The following is a 16,486-nucleotide window of genomic DNA, read 5'->3' as shown; positions in this document are numbered from 1 at the left end:
ACTACCTCCTACCAACTACCACCCTCACTGAGACAGGCCTCCCCAGGAGAACAGAGACCGCTACACAGCTGAACAGAAAGCAGCAGCCTGGGCAGCGCTGTAGCAGGAGCTGTGCTTGGCAAGCATCTTACCATATATTCCACAGCACGTTCACCGCCTCATTGGCTATGTTCTCAACAGAATTTCTGTTCTGATCTTTTTTCTCCTGTGGCGACATTTCATTTGAATCCAGTCCAGCACTACACTGTAACCAAACATCATGATTAGCAAAGAATAATTAAACAAAAAGGCTAATGATACTGAAGAGTCAAAAAAACTAAACATCAGCAATTATAGTGGTTAACAAGCCCATCAAGTTTTCAGAAGCTGAACAATTCCCACAACCCTGCTTGCCTTCTGGCAAGAAATACAGAGAAGGTTTCCCCGAGTCACCGTGAAAATTCGAGATAAAGCAATTCACATTTTACATGAAAGTACAAAATCAATACAAAACATTTTGGACAAAACATTTGACCTAATGAGATAAAAGACAAAGAAGGCAAAGAAAGATAAAGTGTAAGAGCTAAAATTTACACAGTGCCTTGTCAGGCACAATTGTAAGTGTGTTACACATAGTAAGTCAGTAATCCCCACAGCAAACCTGAGATAAACTCTCATCCCTGAGGGAAGGCAGGCACAGGGGGCACCCTGGTTGCTGAAGGGTGCAGCGAGAATGCACACAGCTGGGCTTCAAGGGCAGGCATCCTGGCTCCGAGTCAGTGCTCCCAGCAGCGCTGCAGTACTGCCCTTCTAGGACAGTCCCCGGGACCCTCCGCAGCGCGGCTTCTCACTCTAGGGACTACCGACACTGGGGCCTGCACAATTCTTGGTTGTGGGGGTGTCCTGTGCATAGCAGGATAGTCAGCAGTGTCCCTGGCCTGAACCCACGGCATGCAAGCCACAGTTCTTACCTCCTGTAACAACCAAAAATGTCTCCAAACATTGGCTAACGTCTGGGCAAAATCACGACCTGCTGAGAACCATGCCTCCACTCAACACTGGACATGCTTTTTACAGGCTTAACTGTAAATTACCCGTCAGTACAGAACAGGGAAGCAGAGAGAGCACTGCGTAACCCCTGAACGAGGTATGCAGAAGACTGGCATGACATCCAGTCGAGAACTGCAGGCAGCCTTCAAGTGCGGAATGTCTGTGTCCAGCTTCCCCATCTGTGAAATGGGAACAAGCCTGCTCACAGGACTGCTCTGAGGATGAAAGTAAGTAATTTGCAAAACAGAAAAGCAGTAGCTGCCACATAAACAAGCAATCAGTAACTACTAGTTATTGTCACTGTATGAAATTAAAGGTCTACAAAAGTCTGCAGGGCTTTAGGAAGGTCACTTCTAACTATCATATAAATAAAGGAACAGAGGATGAATAAATTATCACTCACAGAGTAGTTCACTGTTTCCAAGAAAAGAAATTAAATTCCACAGGATGCTTTAAGGGAAGAAAAGTAACACCAGTGCTTTTTTCAAAGCTACCCAAGTTTGCATCCTAAATGCAACATTTAATTTTTATTCATTGTTTTATTTGAGAAGCAGAGCATCTGAGAGAAAGAGCTCCCATCCACTGGTTCACTCCCCAAATGCTGAGGCTGAGGCTGGGCCAGGTCTGGAGCCAGGAGCCAGGACCTCCACCCAGGTCTCCCAAGTGGGCGGCAGGAACCAGATCACCCGAGCCGTCATCACTGCCCTCTACAGTCTGCGTCAGCAGGAAGCTGGGAATGAAAGCCAGACAGGCACCCCGAGGCGGGACACAGGCACCCCAGGCACTCAGCTAAATGCACGCGCCCCGAGAGCGCCTACCTCTTTCAGAAGCGCAACCAGCGGAGTCATGATATCCTTCGTCACCATGTCGTCACAAACTTCAAAACCTCCACAGGCACTCAGATTTCTAGGCAAGAAGTTTCGATCACGTTTTATTTTCAGTCACACGTCATAAAACGCTATCCCACACTCACATTTACTTCTCCTTTCATTAGACCTAAGGTTTCCCAGGAGACACGGTTTGCTATTTCTGTCACATGCGACAGAACCAGTCCAGAGCTTCCCACCGCTCCTGATCCTTGTCCTACCAGATGCGAGCAGGTGACTGTCACGCAGCCACGTGCTTCTCAGGTCTAAGCACACAGGCACACGGCTACAGGGATGGGCCAGGGAAGACGACGGCACCCACTTCACATCCTAAACGGAGGGACCCTGCCCTGCCATCAACACGCTAAGGGCGGTGAGGGGAGGCCCCTGAGGAGGACACGCCCTGACTCAGCCCTGGCTAAGCTTCACTGGAAGACACTCCTGAGCCACGGCCAGGCAGGAAGAGCGTGCAGAGAAGTCAGGCCGCTCCCACGTCTTCAGGAGCTCACAGTGCGCGTGTCTCCTCGCCGGGGAGGGATGTCCACCCCGTCCCCATAAAGCGGTCAGTGCCCCTCGTTCCTCGGACCTCAACTCTAACATCACTGCTCAGGTCTGTCTCCCCCGAACCCTGGAGCACCTGTGTGGTTGCTACTGGCTGGTCAGCGCAGTAGCTGGCGAACGCCTGTCTGCTTCGGCGGTCTTGGAGAGTCCCTGGAAGTCTCTGTTACTCACGACCCCATGCCCAGAGCACGCTGACATCAGTGAGCACAACGTAAACACAAGAACTACAAGTACTAACTTCTACTCTTGCCCCCTCTACAGTCCATTCTCTGCACAACCAAGAGAATGGCCTCTTCCAAAGGTAAATGGATGAGGTCTCTCCCTTTCTTAGAATAAACCCCACCCCACCCTACTATCCCTCCCCAGCCTCATCTCCTAACCCTTCTAACCCTCAGTTCTGTAGCCACGCCACGCCCTTCGCTGTCTCACTTCTCTGCGGGGAACCCTCTTGCTCCATACTCCCACGCCTGGCTCCCCATCCTGCAAGGCTGAATTCACCACTGCCATCTACAGAGCACCCCCAGCCCAGCACTCTCTTGGCTTGCCTAGCGCTTCTCACTATCTAACATCACGCTTGACCTTGTTCTAGTTTTCCGTCTCCGCATCAACAGAGCTTCTGGGAAGACCGGGCTGTGTTGTTTGTTCCGTGTAGAGCCCTCGCATCTACAACCCCTGGGTGGAAGAGATCATCCAACCACGGGGCCCTAAGGAAGCTTCCTGGAGAGCATAGCAAAGTGCGCCGGTTTGCGGGGCAGGACGTCTAGCAGCACCCGCAGGGACTTGCGTGGGGCCAGAGAGTCCCGGGGTCGGTCCTCCCCGCCCGCCCGCCCGCCCGCCCGCAGACGGGAGACCGCCGCCAGGTTCTCCGCCCTCCCCAGCCCCTTGCAACGAAACGCACAGCACGCGACAAAGTCCCGCACCCGTCCTCCCGGCTCACCTCAGCGCGCCGGCCGCCGTCTCCCTGACCGCCAGGCTGCGGTCCAGCAGCAGCGGCCCGAGCCGACGCACCGCATCCCGGCGCGCCAGGCCCGGGAGCGCCGGCCGCTGCTGCACCAGCCGGGCCAGGCCCGCGCACGCGCACTCGCGGACCTCGGCGCTCGGGTGCTGGAGCTGTGGGACGCGGACGAGGAGGTTAGAGGTGGCCCAGTGCGCACGCGCCCCCGGGGCCGCGGGGGGCCGCCCGCGCCCGCCCCCGCCGCCCCGCGGAGCCCCCGCCTCACTTTTTCCAGCAGCTCCGCCGCCGGCCCGTCGTCCTCCTCGTCTGCAGTTCCGTTCGCCGCCGCCGCCTCGGCCTGACAGTCGCCGGTGGGGGAGAACTGAGGTCGCTTGAAGCGTTTGGTTCGGCTCTTGCCCATGGCGACGTGCACTGCGGGGACAGCCACAGAGAGGAGGGCAGCAGCACGCGGCGGAGACTGCGGGACTGGCGGTACCGTCGTATCGCCCCGGGGGCTGCTGATGGTCCCCGCTCAGCTGGGCCGCCTGACGGCCCGAGCACACATGGTGAGGCAGCGCGCACGCGCGCCGCGTGTCGGCGGCGAGGGCGGGGCTGGCGCGGGGAGCGCGCAAGCGTGGAAGCGGCGTGGGCGTGGCCTGTCCGGGAGAGGGGCGGGGTCCTGTGGCTTTTCCAAGGAAGCAGAGGACTGTTGAATGGTGATGCTGACTTCACGTCCGCCTAGGTGCATAGCTATCAGGTCAGTGTGTATGGGAGAAAACCTTGCTCTTTGGCGACCCTACCCTTTAGACCGACTGTCTAATAAAGGAAATAACATTAACTGGCATAACAGAGGTGTGATTGGCTTGCAGAGGCTGGGGCCTCCCCATGACCGACGATAGGTGCAAGGAAACCTTGGAGCCGCCAGATACCAGGGTCTGTCAGAAAGTTCGGCACAGTGGTTGGGACGCCACTTGGGATGCCCGGTCCCGTGTCAGAGTGCAGTTCCAGACGGTACTGCTTGTGCTCCCGCTTCCTACCAGTGCACCCCTGGGAGCCAGCAGGTGATGGCTCGAGTACTTGGGCCCCTGCCACCCACGTAGGAGAGCCAGATGGAATTCCTGGCTCCTGGCTTAGGCCTGGACCAGCCTGACAGTTTCAGGCATTTGGGGACTGAACCAGAAGACCAGAAGATTTCTCTCTAGCTCTCACTCTTACAAATAAATAAAAATGAACAGAAAACCTTTTTTAAAAATGAAAGGTTTGTGAAAAATGGAGTTCAAAAGTAATTTTATTTTGGTGCAAAAAATTTTTTTAAATGCATGCGCAGTCTTTGCGTGATCCTCTTGAAGATCGAGTCTATGTGTTGGTGGGTTTTTTGCTTCCTAGACGTCTCCTCTGGCCGCTGAGGGCCTGCCGCTTCCCTTCTCTGAGGTGCTCTCTCCACTTCCCTTGACCGCATGGTTCGGGTGTCTCCACCCCTGTGGTGGAATGAGAAGGCCATGCCAAGATGGCTGCTGGCAACGGAGCCTGACTGGCAACAGGCTGTGATGGGATGGCTTCAGAAACTGCCTGGCAACAGGCTGTGATTGGTTAGGGCATAGACCGCCCCTTGACCAGATTGGCTGCCTTGGCTATTTAAGCTGCTGTAGCAACTGAAATAAACGAGTCTGTGGGCTGCTTGCCTCTGGCCCACTGGCCCACTATCACCGGCTCCCGGCTCCCGCCTCCCAGCTCCAGGGATCTGTGGTGACTCTGCGCCTCTTGCCCCCACCATGCTCCTCCTCTCAGAAGGAATCCACCTCAACATCTGGTGCCCAATGTAACTGTGAGAGAGACAGCGTGTTGGACTCTGCAAGGTCCCCCTGGATTTTGGCAAGTAGGCCCCTCGGTGTTTTGTGTGCTGTTAGATTCTGTGAGGGTGAGCACAGAACCCCCTCCTATGCCCCCTTTCCTTGTCCTTGTCCTCAGTCAAAGTGCCCCCAGGTTAGGCACACACCGCCCAGAAGCATAATGCCACTTCTCGGTGCTCCTCCTGTTACTTTTGGTTTGCCTGGCGAATTCACATAAGGGACTGATCATCCCAGAATTCGGAACCAAGTCATCTTCCCTCACTGAGAGAGGTGATGCTCCAGAGACACCGTGTGGACATACGGCCTTGACCTAACAAATCAAGGAAGTCCCCCACTAAGCACAGGACGTACTACAATCTGATACACCACTGTCTGTTCCTCTAACGTAGGGAACCCCTGCAGAATGCCATCAGCCGCTGAGGTGCTAGGAATTTGCTTTGATATGGCAGCAGTGCTGTGAGTGTCTTTCCTTTGGCTAGAGTTGGTGTGGCATGCTTTTCTTAAGCGCTCAAACGTGGGAAAGATACCCCCCTCTCAGAATCCTGTGCAGATTACCAAACATAATGAATCTGTGAGTGCTAAGAGCCTGACACTCCAGGCCACTGCCTCGCAGGCAACAGTTGATGACTTAGGGAGAGAGAGCTCTGACAGTGAAAATGACGTGACAGCAGACAACGTAGCAGTGCCTAGTCAGTCACCCCCCAAATATCCGTAGGATGAATTTAGATGACCTCGAGGCAATAACTCGTGAGAGGTCATCCCATCCGCACCCAGTGAGGATCCCTACATTTGTGGCGGTCCCCGGGTACCCCAGGCTCTCAGAGCAGTCACTAGACTCCATCCCACCTGCATATTTGCTGTTAATGTAGAAGTGGATGCAGAATTCAGGCCCTGGATTCCAACGCCCATAAATGACCTTACTATGCTAAAAAAGGCTTCTCAAGAGTCAGGTCCTGACTCTCCTACTTTGAACAAGTGCTCACACAATGAGCAGCAAGCCTTCAAACTCATTTTGACTGGGTTGCACTGCTCAAAGCATGTTTGTCGAGACCACAGTTCTTACAGTGGAAAGCCTCCTATGAGGAAGAGGCTGAAACCATGGCAAGGACTAATGCTGCCTATGGAATTGTAGTCACCTTTGATATGCTTACAGACTACGGCACCTACATATGTCCTCATGAACAGGCCTGCATTGGAGTAGTTGCCTATTTTGATCAGGTCAGAGATTTGGCATTTAGAGCCTTAAAAAATATAAATCCTTCTAATTATAGTCAGCCCTTTAGAAACCTAGCTCAAGGTCCAGGCAAATAGTTCCCCGATTTCCTTGCCAGAGTCTTGGAGGCAGTAGAGAAAAGATTACCGCTTGGCCCCGATCAAGACAGTCTGGTCAAACAATTAACTTGGGAAGGTGCTACCAAAGAGGCAAAGCTATAATCGCCCCAGTCCAAAATGAAGACATTTCTAAATGCACAGTAGCTACAAAGGAGGTAAACCCTGCTGATACACCCATACAAGCCCTAACTGCGGCCATTAACAAACTGAACACAAGGAAGTCTAATGACCCTCTGGTTTGTTGGGGATGTCAGGCATCTGGACACCAATGGCAAAACTGCCCAAACGCTGACAGATGGGGCAAGGCCAAAACGCTGTGTCCCAGATGTAAAAAAGGCTTTCACTGGGCAAAAGATCGCAAGACCAAGCCTTTAAACTCCCAGCGGGGCGGCCCTCAGTCCAGCAAGTAAGAGGGAGTCACACCACCATTAACTGGTCAGTGCCTATCTTCAATCTGAGGCCAAAATTGACCCTATATTTAGATGACATTGCCTTTGTGGGTTTAATTGATATAGGGGCAGATGCCACTGTCTTAAAAGCTGGGAATGCAAGAAAAATGTAACATTGGAAGCCAGTGCCTGGGCCTGACCTCCAAGGTGTTGGAGGATTAAAATTGGCTAATAAGGTCATCACGCCTGTAATGTGGCGAGATGACAATGGCGATACGGGAACCATCTTTTCACTAATTGCTGAGGTTTCCATAACCTTATGGGAGAGAGATGTGCTCTCACAAATGCAAGTGGTCCTTACTACGGATCACAAATCTCCACGAGCCAACAGCTTTAATGGAGAGTCTACAAGTAAGATTCACCCCCAATTCTAGAGGACACTGCTTACCTCATACAAAAGCCAGACCCAATCCCCACTGAATGGGAAAAAACAGGAAACATCTGGGTAGAGCAGTGGCCAATATTACAACCCAAACTTGGCATCCTTAGAGAATTGGAACAGGAACAATTGGAAAAGGGACACATAGAGCCCTCCACTAGCCCTCACAACACACCCATTTTGTGATACCAAAGAAACAGGGAAAATATAGGCTACTACAGGATTTGAGAGCCATCAACAAAATCATAAAAAAGATGGGAACATTCCAGGCTGGCATTCCCCATCCAGGGGCCATTCCTAACGGTACCACATAGTTACCATTGATATCAAAGATTGATTCTTTTCTATTCCCATCACAGAGGAGGATAAGGCCTACTTCACCTTTACAGTGTGGGAGCCCAATTTTCAGCTCCCTGCAAAAAGATTTCAGTGGACAGTACTCCCACAAGGCATGAAAAATAGCCCTGCCATTTGCCAAAGATACGTTTCTCATGCGACCAGCACACTTAAAGATCAGTGCTTGGTCATACATTATGTGGATGATATCTTACTTGCTCACGAGAATGCAGCAACTCTGAAGGCCTGTCTAAGTGAGACAGTAAGAACTTTACAATTCCTGGGTTTGTCTATTGCCAACAGAAAAGGTACAACATTTTCCTCCCTTTCAGTTCTTGGGTTATCAAATCTCCTCCCATGTATCTCCAATGGGCCCAAACCTAAAAGTCAAGCATACATACTCAGTTAATGAACTTCAGCAACTATGTGGCCAATTGGCTGAAGCCCTTCCTTCCCCTAACACCTGCAGAGCTTAGACCGCTATTCGATTTACTAAGAGGAACAGCCCTTCTTCAAAAATCACATTGACACCAGCAGCCAAATTAAATCCACTATAGAAAAGATCAACACCCAGTTGTCAAATTTAAAGACCTTTAGATATGACCCTCAGGTGCCTCTATTGGCATAACCATATCTAATAGTTAACAAAGTAGATGCCATCCTTATGATGGGACTTAAATTAAGATATTATGCCAATAAGATATTTAACACAGAGGCAGACATAGCGGTCCTACCCCTATCGCAATTAGAACTGTCCACAATGATGCAGAATAGCATGCTCTTTCAAACTTTAATGATAAATTTCCCAGGACAGGTTGACAATCACCTGCCAGTAGACAGGCTACTCCAGACGTTATAAACCTTAGAAATAGACTATCCAAAACATGCTTTCCCTGCTAATCAACCTATACCCATGGCACTGTGTGCATTTATGGATGCCAACAAGTCACTGTTTGGAGTAGTGATCAAATCCTCAACAGAAAAAAAATAAGATCCATATAGAACCCTATGGGGGAATCAGTGCAGTTGGGAGAAATAAGATCAATAGTCAAGGTTCTACTCCTTAGCCAGGATGGGCCGGTAAATATATTTTTGGACAGCAAATACTCAGTACAGGTAGCAAAGATGATCCCTTTTGTAGTTTTTAACCTGACCAATAAGCCAATTGACCAGATGTTCATAAAACTTGAAGAGCTGAGAACAGAAAACACCCATGGTATATCTCACATGTAAGATCACATATTGGATTACTTGGCTTTATTTTCCAAGGCAACAAAAAGGCTGATCGTCCTATCTCCTGCAACACGGCTTCCATTGGACACCTAGAACAAGCCTGTATTCTACACCAAAAATTTTACGTGTCAGCAAGCAACATAAAATTGCTTTTCCCAGAGCTAACAATGAGCCAATGTAAACACCTAGTGCACTCTTGCAAGAATTGTGCACCCCTCACCCCATTAGACCCACTGCAATAAGCAGCAGTGAACCCCCAAGGCCTTGTTCCTAATAAGCTCTGGCAAGTGGATGTCACCCACATGAACTCCTTTGGTAAACTTAAGTTTGTCCATGTGGTGGTAGATACTTATTCAAAGGCTGTATTTGCAACAGCCCAATCTGGAGAAAAGGCTAGAAATGTGATAAAGGTGGTTAAGTCAGCCATGCTGGTCCTTGGTGTCCCCTGGATCATAAAGGCTGATAACGGGCCAGCGTATACATCACAGGAATTTAATTCCTTCCTGAGGTCCTGGAACGTACAGTCTGCCACAGGTATCCCATACAACCCACAGGGACAGGCAATCATTGAAAGAACTCATAGGACAATTAAAGATCTCTTACAAAGACAGAAAAACAATCATATGCACCGGTGCCGCAGCTCACTAGGCTAATCCTCTGCCTTGCGGCGCTGGCACACCAGGTTCTAGTCCCGGTTGGGGTGCCGGATTCTGTCCCGGTTGCCCCTCTTCCAGGCCAGCTCTCTGCTGTGGCCAGGGAGTGCAGTGGAGGATGGCCCAGGTGCTTGGGCCCTGCACCCCATGGGAGACCAGGAAAAGCACCTGGCTCCTGGCTCCTGCCATTGGATCGGCAGGGTGCACCGGCCGCAGCGCGCCGGCCGCGGCGGCCATTGGAGGGTGAACCAACGGCAAAAGGAAGACCTTTCTCTCTGTCTCTCTCTCTCACTGTCCACTCTGCCTGTCAAAAAAAAAAAAAAATCATATGCCCCCAGACCCATGGCTTGCTTTGACTGAGGTCCTTTTCACTATCAATTTTCTTACTTTTGATTCCTAAGGGATCAGCCCAGCTTATAAACACTGGGATCCTTCCCATCCCAGACCCCAGCCCCTATGGCTAGGTGGAAAGACCCCTTGACAGGAGAATGAAAAGGACCACACCCTCTGCTAACCAAGGGCCAAGGATATGCTTGTGTCTTTCCACAGAATGCGGAACATCCCATTTGGGTACCAGCTGGAAACATCAAGCTTGCAACTGACAGTCAACCAGAACCAGCTGAACAAGACTGAGAATCCGCCTTGTTAGCAGATGCACCTGCCCTATGATCCTACCCTGAAAAACTGCCCATAGCCACATCTGCTACTGCTTTATACTGCACTAGCTCTGGTCAGCCACTCGAATGGCCCGCAGCCTGTGTGCGGTCATGCCATTCCTGATTACCATTGTTCCTCATTCCTACCCCCATCTGAGCAAGCACTCCTGTGGTCTCCTGTTTTGAGCACTGGTTAGTCAATGACGGGTAAGATCCCCTGGGGGACAACCTAAGACAGGCACAGCCACTTACAGAGACCACATGAAAACGGGGTCAACAATAGTATGGCCAAGAATCATGTCTCCTGTTGCTCAAAAATAAACGAAAAGGGGGAAATGTGGTGGTATGAGAAGGCCATGCCAAGATGGCCACTGGCAACAGAGCCTGCCTGGCAACAGGCTGTGATTGGATGGCTTCAGAAACCACATGGCTATGGAGCCTGCCTGGCAACAGGCTGTGATTGGATGGCTTCAGAAACCACATGGCAATGGAACCTGACTGGCAACAGGCTATGATGGGATGGCTTCGGAAACTGCCTGGCAACAGGCTGTGATTGGTTAGGGCATAGACCACCCCTTGACCAGATTGGCTGCCTTGGCTATTTAAGCTGCTGTAGCAGTCTGCGGGCTGCTCACCTCTGGCCCACTGGCCCACTATCACCGGCTCCTGGCTCCTGGCTCCAGGGATCTGTGTGGTGACTCTGCGCCTCTTGCCCCCACCATGCTCCTCCTCTCAGAAGGAATCCACAGCAACACGCCCCCACCCTGCCCATCCCCCACTATAGAGCTGCAGGTTATGTCACACTCTTGCTGAAAACCTTTCAATGGCTTCCTTTTCTCTTTGGGTAGAGATCAAAACCATGCCTGGAGGTGGATGGTTTAGTGGTTAAGAAGCTTACTTGGCGGCCGGTGCTGTGGCATAGTGGGTAAAGCCGTTGCCTGCAGTGCCAACATCTCATATGGGTGCTGGTGAGTCCCAGCTGCTCCACTTCCGATCCACTCTCTGCTATGGCCTGGGAAAACAGTAGAAGGTAGCCCAAGTGCTTGGGCCCCTGCACCCATGTGGAGACCCGGAAGAATCTCCTGGCTCCTGGCTTCGGATTGGCACAGCTCTGGCCATTGCAGCCATCTGGGGAGTGAACCAGCAGATGGAAGACCTCTCTGTCTGTCTCTGCCTCTCTGTAACTCTGCCTTCCAAATAAACAAATCTTTGGAAAAAAAGAAAAACATATCTCCCGTTTAAAAAAAAAAAAAAGGCAGCAGCTGCTTACTTGGACACCTGCATCCCATAGCGCAGTGCCTGGGTCAGAGTCCCAGCTTTGCTCCATTCCAGCTTCCTCCTAATGTGCACCCTGGGAGGTAGCAGGTGAGGGCTCAAATGGTTGGATCCCTGCCATGTCGTGGGAGACCCGGATGGAGTTTCTGGCTCCTGGCTCCTGGCTCCTGGCTCCTGGCTCCTGGGCTTCAGCCTGGCTCAGCCTTGCCCATTGCAGGCATTTGGAGAGTAAGCCAGTGGATGGGATTGTTCCATCTCCACTCCCCTCTTCCACCCCCACTCAGTCTCTGCCTCTCAAATGAATTAGAAAAAAAAAAAAAAGGCTGCCACCCGCAATGCTAGCTGGCATTCCATATGGGCACCAGTTCAAGTCCCAGCTGCTCCATTTCTGACTCAGCTCCCTGCTAATGGCCTGAGAAAAGCAGCAGAAGATGCCCAAGTGCTTGGGTCCCTGCCACCCACATGGGAGACCTGGAAGAAGCTCCTAACTCCTGACTTTGGCTTGGCCCTTCCCTACCCGTTGTGGCCATCTGGGGAGTGAACCAGTGGATGGAATATCTCTCTGTCTCTCCCTCTCTCTGTAATTCTGACTTTCAAATAAATAATTCTTAAAAAAAAAAAAATCTTTGCTGGGCTGCAAGATGTCCCCAGCCTCCAGCCTCATCTTCTCTCACCTCTACACTCCACCCTTCAGCCATCCTCCATGGGGCCTCAAGCCTCAGCACAGGCCCCAGCTTCCACCGCAGAAGCCAGGAAATGCAAGTGTCACTTCTTCCCAGGGCACCCTGAAGTCAGGGACAATTCTCCTTTGAGACAGCATGTGCTGTGTTCCTTTGCTTCAAAGCACAAGTCAAAATTGCAATTGTGATCTTCAGTTTCATTGTGTACAGTTACAAAATTGCCCATCTCCCCAGGTGAATAACCTCCCCTGTAGGCCCATTTTCACACATCACTGTATCCCCAGCGCTAGTCCAGGGCCTTGCACAAAATAGGCATGCAATTTCTTGAGTGATTGGAGATGAGATAATCAGGAATGTAGGGCATACAATGTAGATGGGAAAAAATGAATATTTAGATGAGATTAAAAAACAGATTCCTGCTGCTTCTCCTACTGTGGGATGAGCAAGAAAAAAATAGTTCAGAAACCTTTACTCGATGAAGATTTTCAGAGCGGTGAAACCACTCTGTGTGAGGCTGCGGTGGTGGCTGTGTGTCACTGCACATTTGGCCGCCTCCCTGGAAGGCACAGCACTGTGAACCCTGGCGTCAACGACGGCCATGGGTGACGATGTGTCACGCGTGTTCTTCAGCTCCAACAAAGTACCACACTGGCCAGGGCTGTCAATACCTGGGGAGGCCGTGCATGGGTGGGGGCTGGGGGGATGTGGGAAATCTCTGTGCCTTCCTCCTAATTTTGCTATCAACCTAAAACTGTTCTAGAAAATGAACTCCTTTAAGAAAAGAAAACACCTTAGCTAAAATGAACTTTTTTTTTTTTTTTTGGACAGGCAGAGTGGACAGTGAGAGAGAGAGAGACAGAGAGAAAGGTCTTCCCTTGCCGTTGATTCACCCTCCAATGGCCGCCGCGGCCGGCACGCTGCAGCCGGCGCACCACGCTGATCCGATGGCAGGAGCCAGGTACTTCTCCTGGTCTCCCATGGGGTGCAGGGCCCAAGCACTTGGGCCATCCTCCACTGCACTCCCTGGCCACAGCAGAGAGCTGGCCTGGAAGAGGGGCAACCGGGACAGAATCCGGCACCCTGACCGGGACTAGAACCTGGTGTGCCGGCGCCGCAAGGCGGAGGATTAACCTAGTGAGCTGTGGCGCTGGCCTAATTCTCTTGGTTCTTTAAAATCTATCGCACATGGAGTGGGCATTTGACCTAGCAGTTAAGATGCTGTTTGGGACGCCCACATGCCACATTGGAGTGCCTGGGTTTGAGTTGCAGCTCCACTTCCAATTCCAAGTGCCTGCTAATGTGCATCCTGGGAGGCAGCAGTGATGACTCAAGTGACTGGTTCCCTGCCACTCATGTGGGAGACCTAGACTGAGTTCCCGGCTCCCAGGCCCCACCTGGCCCGGCCCACTTCTTGTAGGCATTTTGGGAGTGAACCTGTGGATGAAAGAGAGTCCTCTCCCCCACCTCCCACCTCCTCTCTCTGCATCACTAAATAAAAAGTTATTTTTAAAAATCTGTCCAGCAGAGAAGAAAGTTAAACTTAGCAAAGGACAGTGTGCTTCCTCATTCTCATCAACAGAAAACCAAAGTAAAAATAGAGCCATGTAGAAATTTCAGCATTGAATTCGGGTTTTTCCCCCAGAAACCTTTTGTTATTTAACAACTTCATGCTTTTCATAAGTGCAACTTTAGGCCTATAGTGATTGTTGCCACTGTACCAGCCCTCCCACTCTCGCTCCCACCCCTTTTCTTCTTCCCTCTCCTAATCCCATTCTTATTTTTTATTAAGATCTATTTTTAATTAACCTTACACATATACAATTATACTAAGTAAAGAGTTCAACAAATTGTATAGGGAAAAAAACCCTATTCCTCAGCAGTCTAGACAAGTGCTGTTCAAAGTCATTGCATCCTGAAGTGTTAATTTCACGTCCATGGAATACCTTTTAGGCACTCTTTTAGTTACCACAGATCAGGGAGAACATATTGTATTTTTGGATCTGGCTTATTTCACTAAGTGTGATGTTTTCCAGATTCATCCATTTTGTTGCAAATGATAGAATTTCATTTTTTTATACCACTGATAGTTCTCCATGGTGTATATATCCATTAATTTGTTTTCAATCCTGACTTTTACTAGGAATCAAAAAGCTTGATATCTATATAGGCCATTAGTCTCCACAAATCATTGTTAGTTCACTGCAAACCAGTATCTTGCAAATGACTTGAACTCAAAAGTCTGTCTGAGAAAAGTGCCTACTGTCCAGATGCTCTGTGAGTTCACTGCCTTGATAGAGGTGTGCAGCAGGGGTCGGTGCTGTGGTGTAGCAGGTAGAGCCTCTACCTGCAGTGCTGGCATCCCATATGGGTGCCATATGGGTGAGTCCCGGCTGCTCCACCTTGGATCAAGCTCTCTGCCATGGCCTGGGAAAGTAACGAAGGATGGCCCAAGTCCTTGAGCCCCTGCACCTGCATGAGAGACCTGGAAAAGGCTTCTGGCTACTGGATCCTGGCTTTGGATTGGCCCAGCTCCAGCTGTTGCAGCCAACTGGGGAGTGAACCAGAGGATGGAAGACCTCTCTCTGCATCTGCCTCTCTAACATCGTCTCCCAAATAAATAAAAAAAATCTTAAAAAAAAAAAAAGATGAGCGACAATTGTGGGGCTCCTGTTTGTGCTCCAAGAAAATCATTTTGGTGGGGTATCTAAAGGCTGGCAACCCTAGTCTCCAAAGTTCTTTTTCAGTTGTGGGCCTCTTCATGGGCAACCCAGACCTCTGCAATTTGTCACTGGGTCTCTCACAAACAGCCAAGTCAGCACCAAACCCAATCTTTTGGAGTAGGCTGAGGCTCAGGGCCTGTTCCCCAACTTCCCTTGTTGCTTCTTGTCCCATTAGGCACAATGTGGGAGGCATTAGGCAAGGGGGTGCACTCATCACCTTTCCCATGCCTGTGGAAATACCCTGAGGTCTAGCAGAATGCTTGTGTAGATGCTCGGCACCTGAACCCAGCCGGCCTGTGGTCACTTGGGAGTCCCTTTCTAAGGGGCAGGTGCTGAGAGCAAGCCAGTTTCCTGGGACTAACTCAGCTGAGCATGGCCGCCTCTGGACCCCCCTCTCCCAGTGGTGGTCCAGACTCAACAAGAGTTTGAGCAGCAGGACTGGGAAAGGGCAGATTTGTTCCAGGATCTTTGCCCATTAGCTCTCCACCAGTATACCAGGCCAACAGGTCCACGGTTTGGAGTCCAGTGAGCATTGGTGGGAAGAAGTGGACACTGCTGTTTCCACCGAGGTCTCCTCAGCCTAAAGAAGGGACTTGGTAATACACACCAAATCTGAATGTGAACATCTTCCAGAGCAGAAAGAGAAACGAACCTCCTTGACTGAGCCCAGACCCAGGATGGCTCTGCACCTGCTCTCCCCCACCCCCGCAGGGCAGCGAGGACGCCGAGTAACTGAGTAACTACTGAACATTTCTAGCAGGTGCGTGGGGAGCACCTGCTGAGCTGCATGTCTCTGACTGAGAGAACGTGGAGACGTGGAGATGGTGGAAGGCGGAATAGCAACCCCGCTCCAGGGTGAGCTGGGGCTCTGGGCTGCAGGAACAACCTCTTGCGTGGATACCACTTATCTCCTGCCTTGACCGTGAGCACGGTGGCCAGTGATGGATCATATCTTCCAGACACTTTGCTGCTTGTCCTTTAGTCTTTTCCACACTTCCCCTGCGCCCAAACCAAGGCTTTGGAAATGGTGCATAGAGGACAGCATCTGTGTCTACTTGGGTGTGGTAAGATGGGCACTTCTTTGAACAAGTGATTATAGAATACTCACCTGTCTATAAACAGACTTAACTCCAGACGGCAATTGTGCAATCCAGCTGACTTGAGTCAGATACTTTATTTTTCAGGACCTGAGCTTCCTAATTTATGCAATGGGACCAATAATACTTGAATCCTTTGGGAGAGTCAAGGTTGGGCAGTGTGGCACAGCAGGTTAATCTTCCCCTTGGGACACCCATATCCCATACTGGGGTGCCTGGGATCAAATCCCAGCTCCTCTGCTTCTGATCCAGCTTCCTGCTAATGCACCCGAGAGACAGATGATGGTCCAAGTATTTGTGTTCCTGCCACTCAATGTAGGAGACCCTGGCTCCTGACCTGACTCAGCCCCAGCTGTTGCAGGTATTTGAAGAATGTACCAGTGGATAGAAGATCTCTCTATCTCCCTCTCTCTCATTCTGCCTTTCAAATAAATTA

General features: G+C 50.8%; 1 protein-coding gene across 3 annotated transcripts in view; it reads right to left on the bottom strand.

Moving 5' to 3' along the window:
• Window positions 1–3,994, bottom strand: part of HEATR3 (HEAT repeat containing 3) — an 86,943-nt gene extending 82,949 nt beyond the window's left edge. For 2 of the 3 annotated variants that reach the window (XM_051833897.2, XM_051833898.2), the window contains exons 1-4: window positions 3,677–3,994; window positions 3,394–3,566; window positions 1,848–1,935; window positions 132–244 (exon numbers count right to left, since the gene is read on the bottom strand). In XM_051833897.2, coding sequence (XP_051689857.2) covers window positions 132–244; window positions 1,848–1,935; window positions 3,394–3,566; window positions 3,677–3,811 — 509 coding nt within the window. In that variant the 5' untranslated portion in view covers window positions 3,812–3,994. The remainder of the gene's footprint in view (window positions 1–131; window positions 245–1,847; window positions 1,936–3,393; window positions 3,567–3,676) is intronic. The other variant, XM_008275057.4, reaches the window with a different exon arrangement.
• Window positions 3,995–16,486: the final 12,492 nt, after the last annotated feature.

Source organism: Oryctolagus cuniculus, chromosome 18, assembly GCF_964237555.1.
Source record: "Oryctolagus cuniculus chromosome 18, mOryCun1.1, whole genome shotgun sequence".
Classification (NCBI taxonomy): Eukaryota; Metazoa; Chordata; class Mammalia; order Lagomorpha; family Leporidae; genus Oryctolagus; species Oryctolagus cuniculus.
The sequence above is the reverse complement of the archived record's forward strand: the minus strand, read 5'-3'. Positions and strand labels throughout refer to the sequence as shown.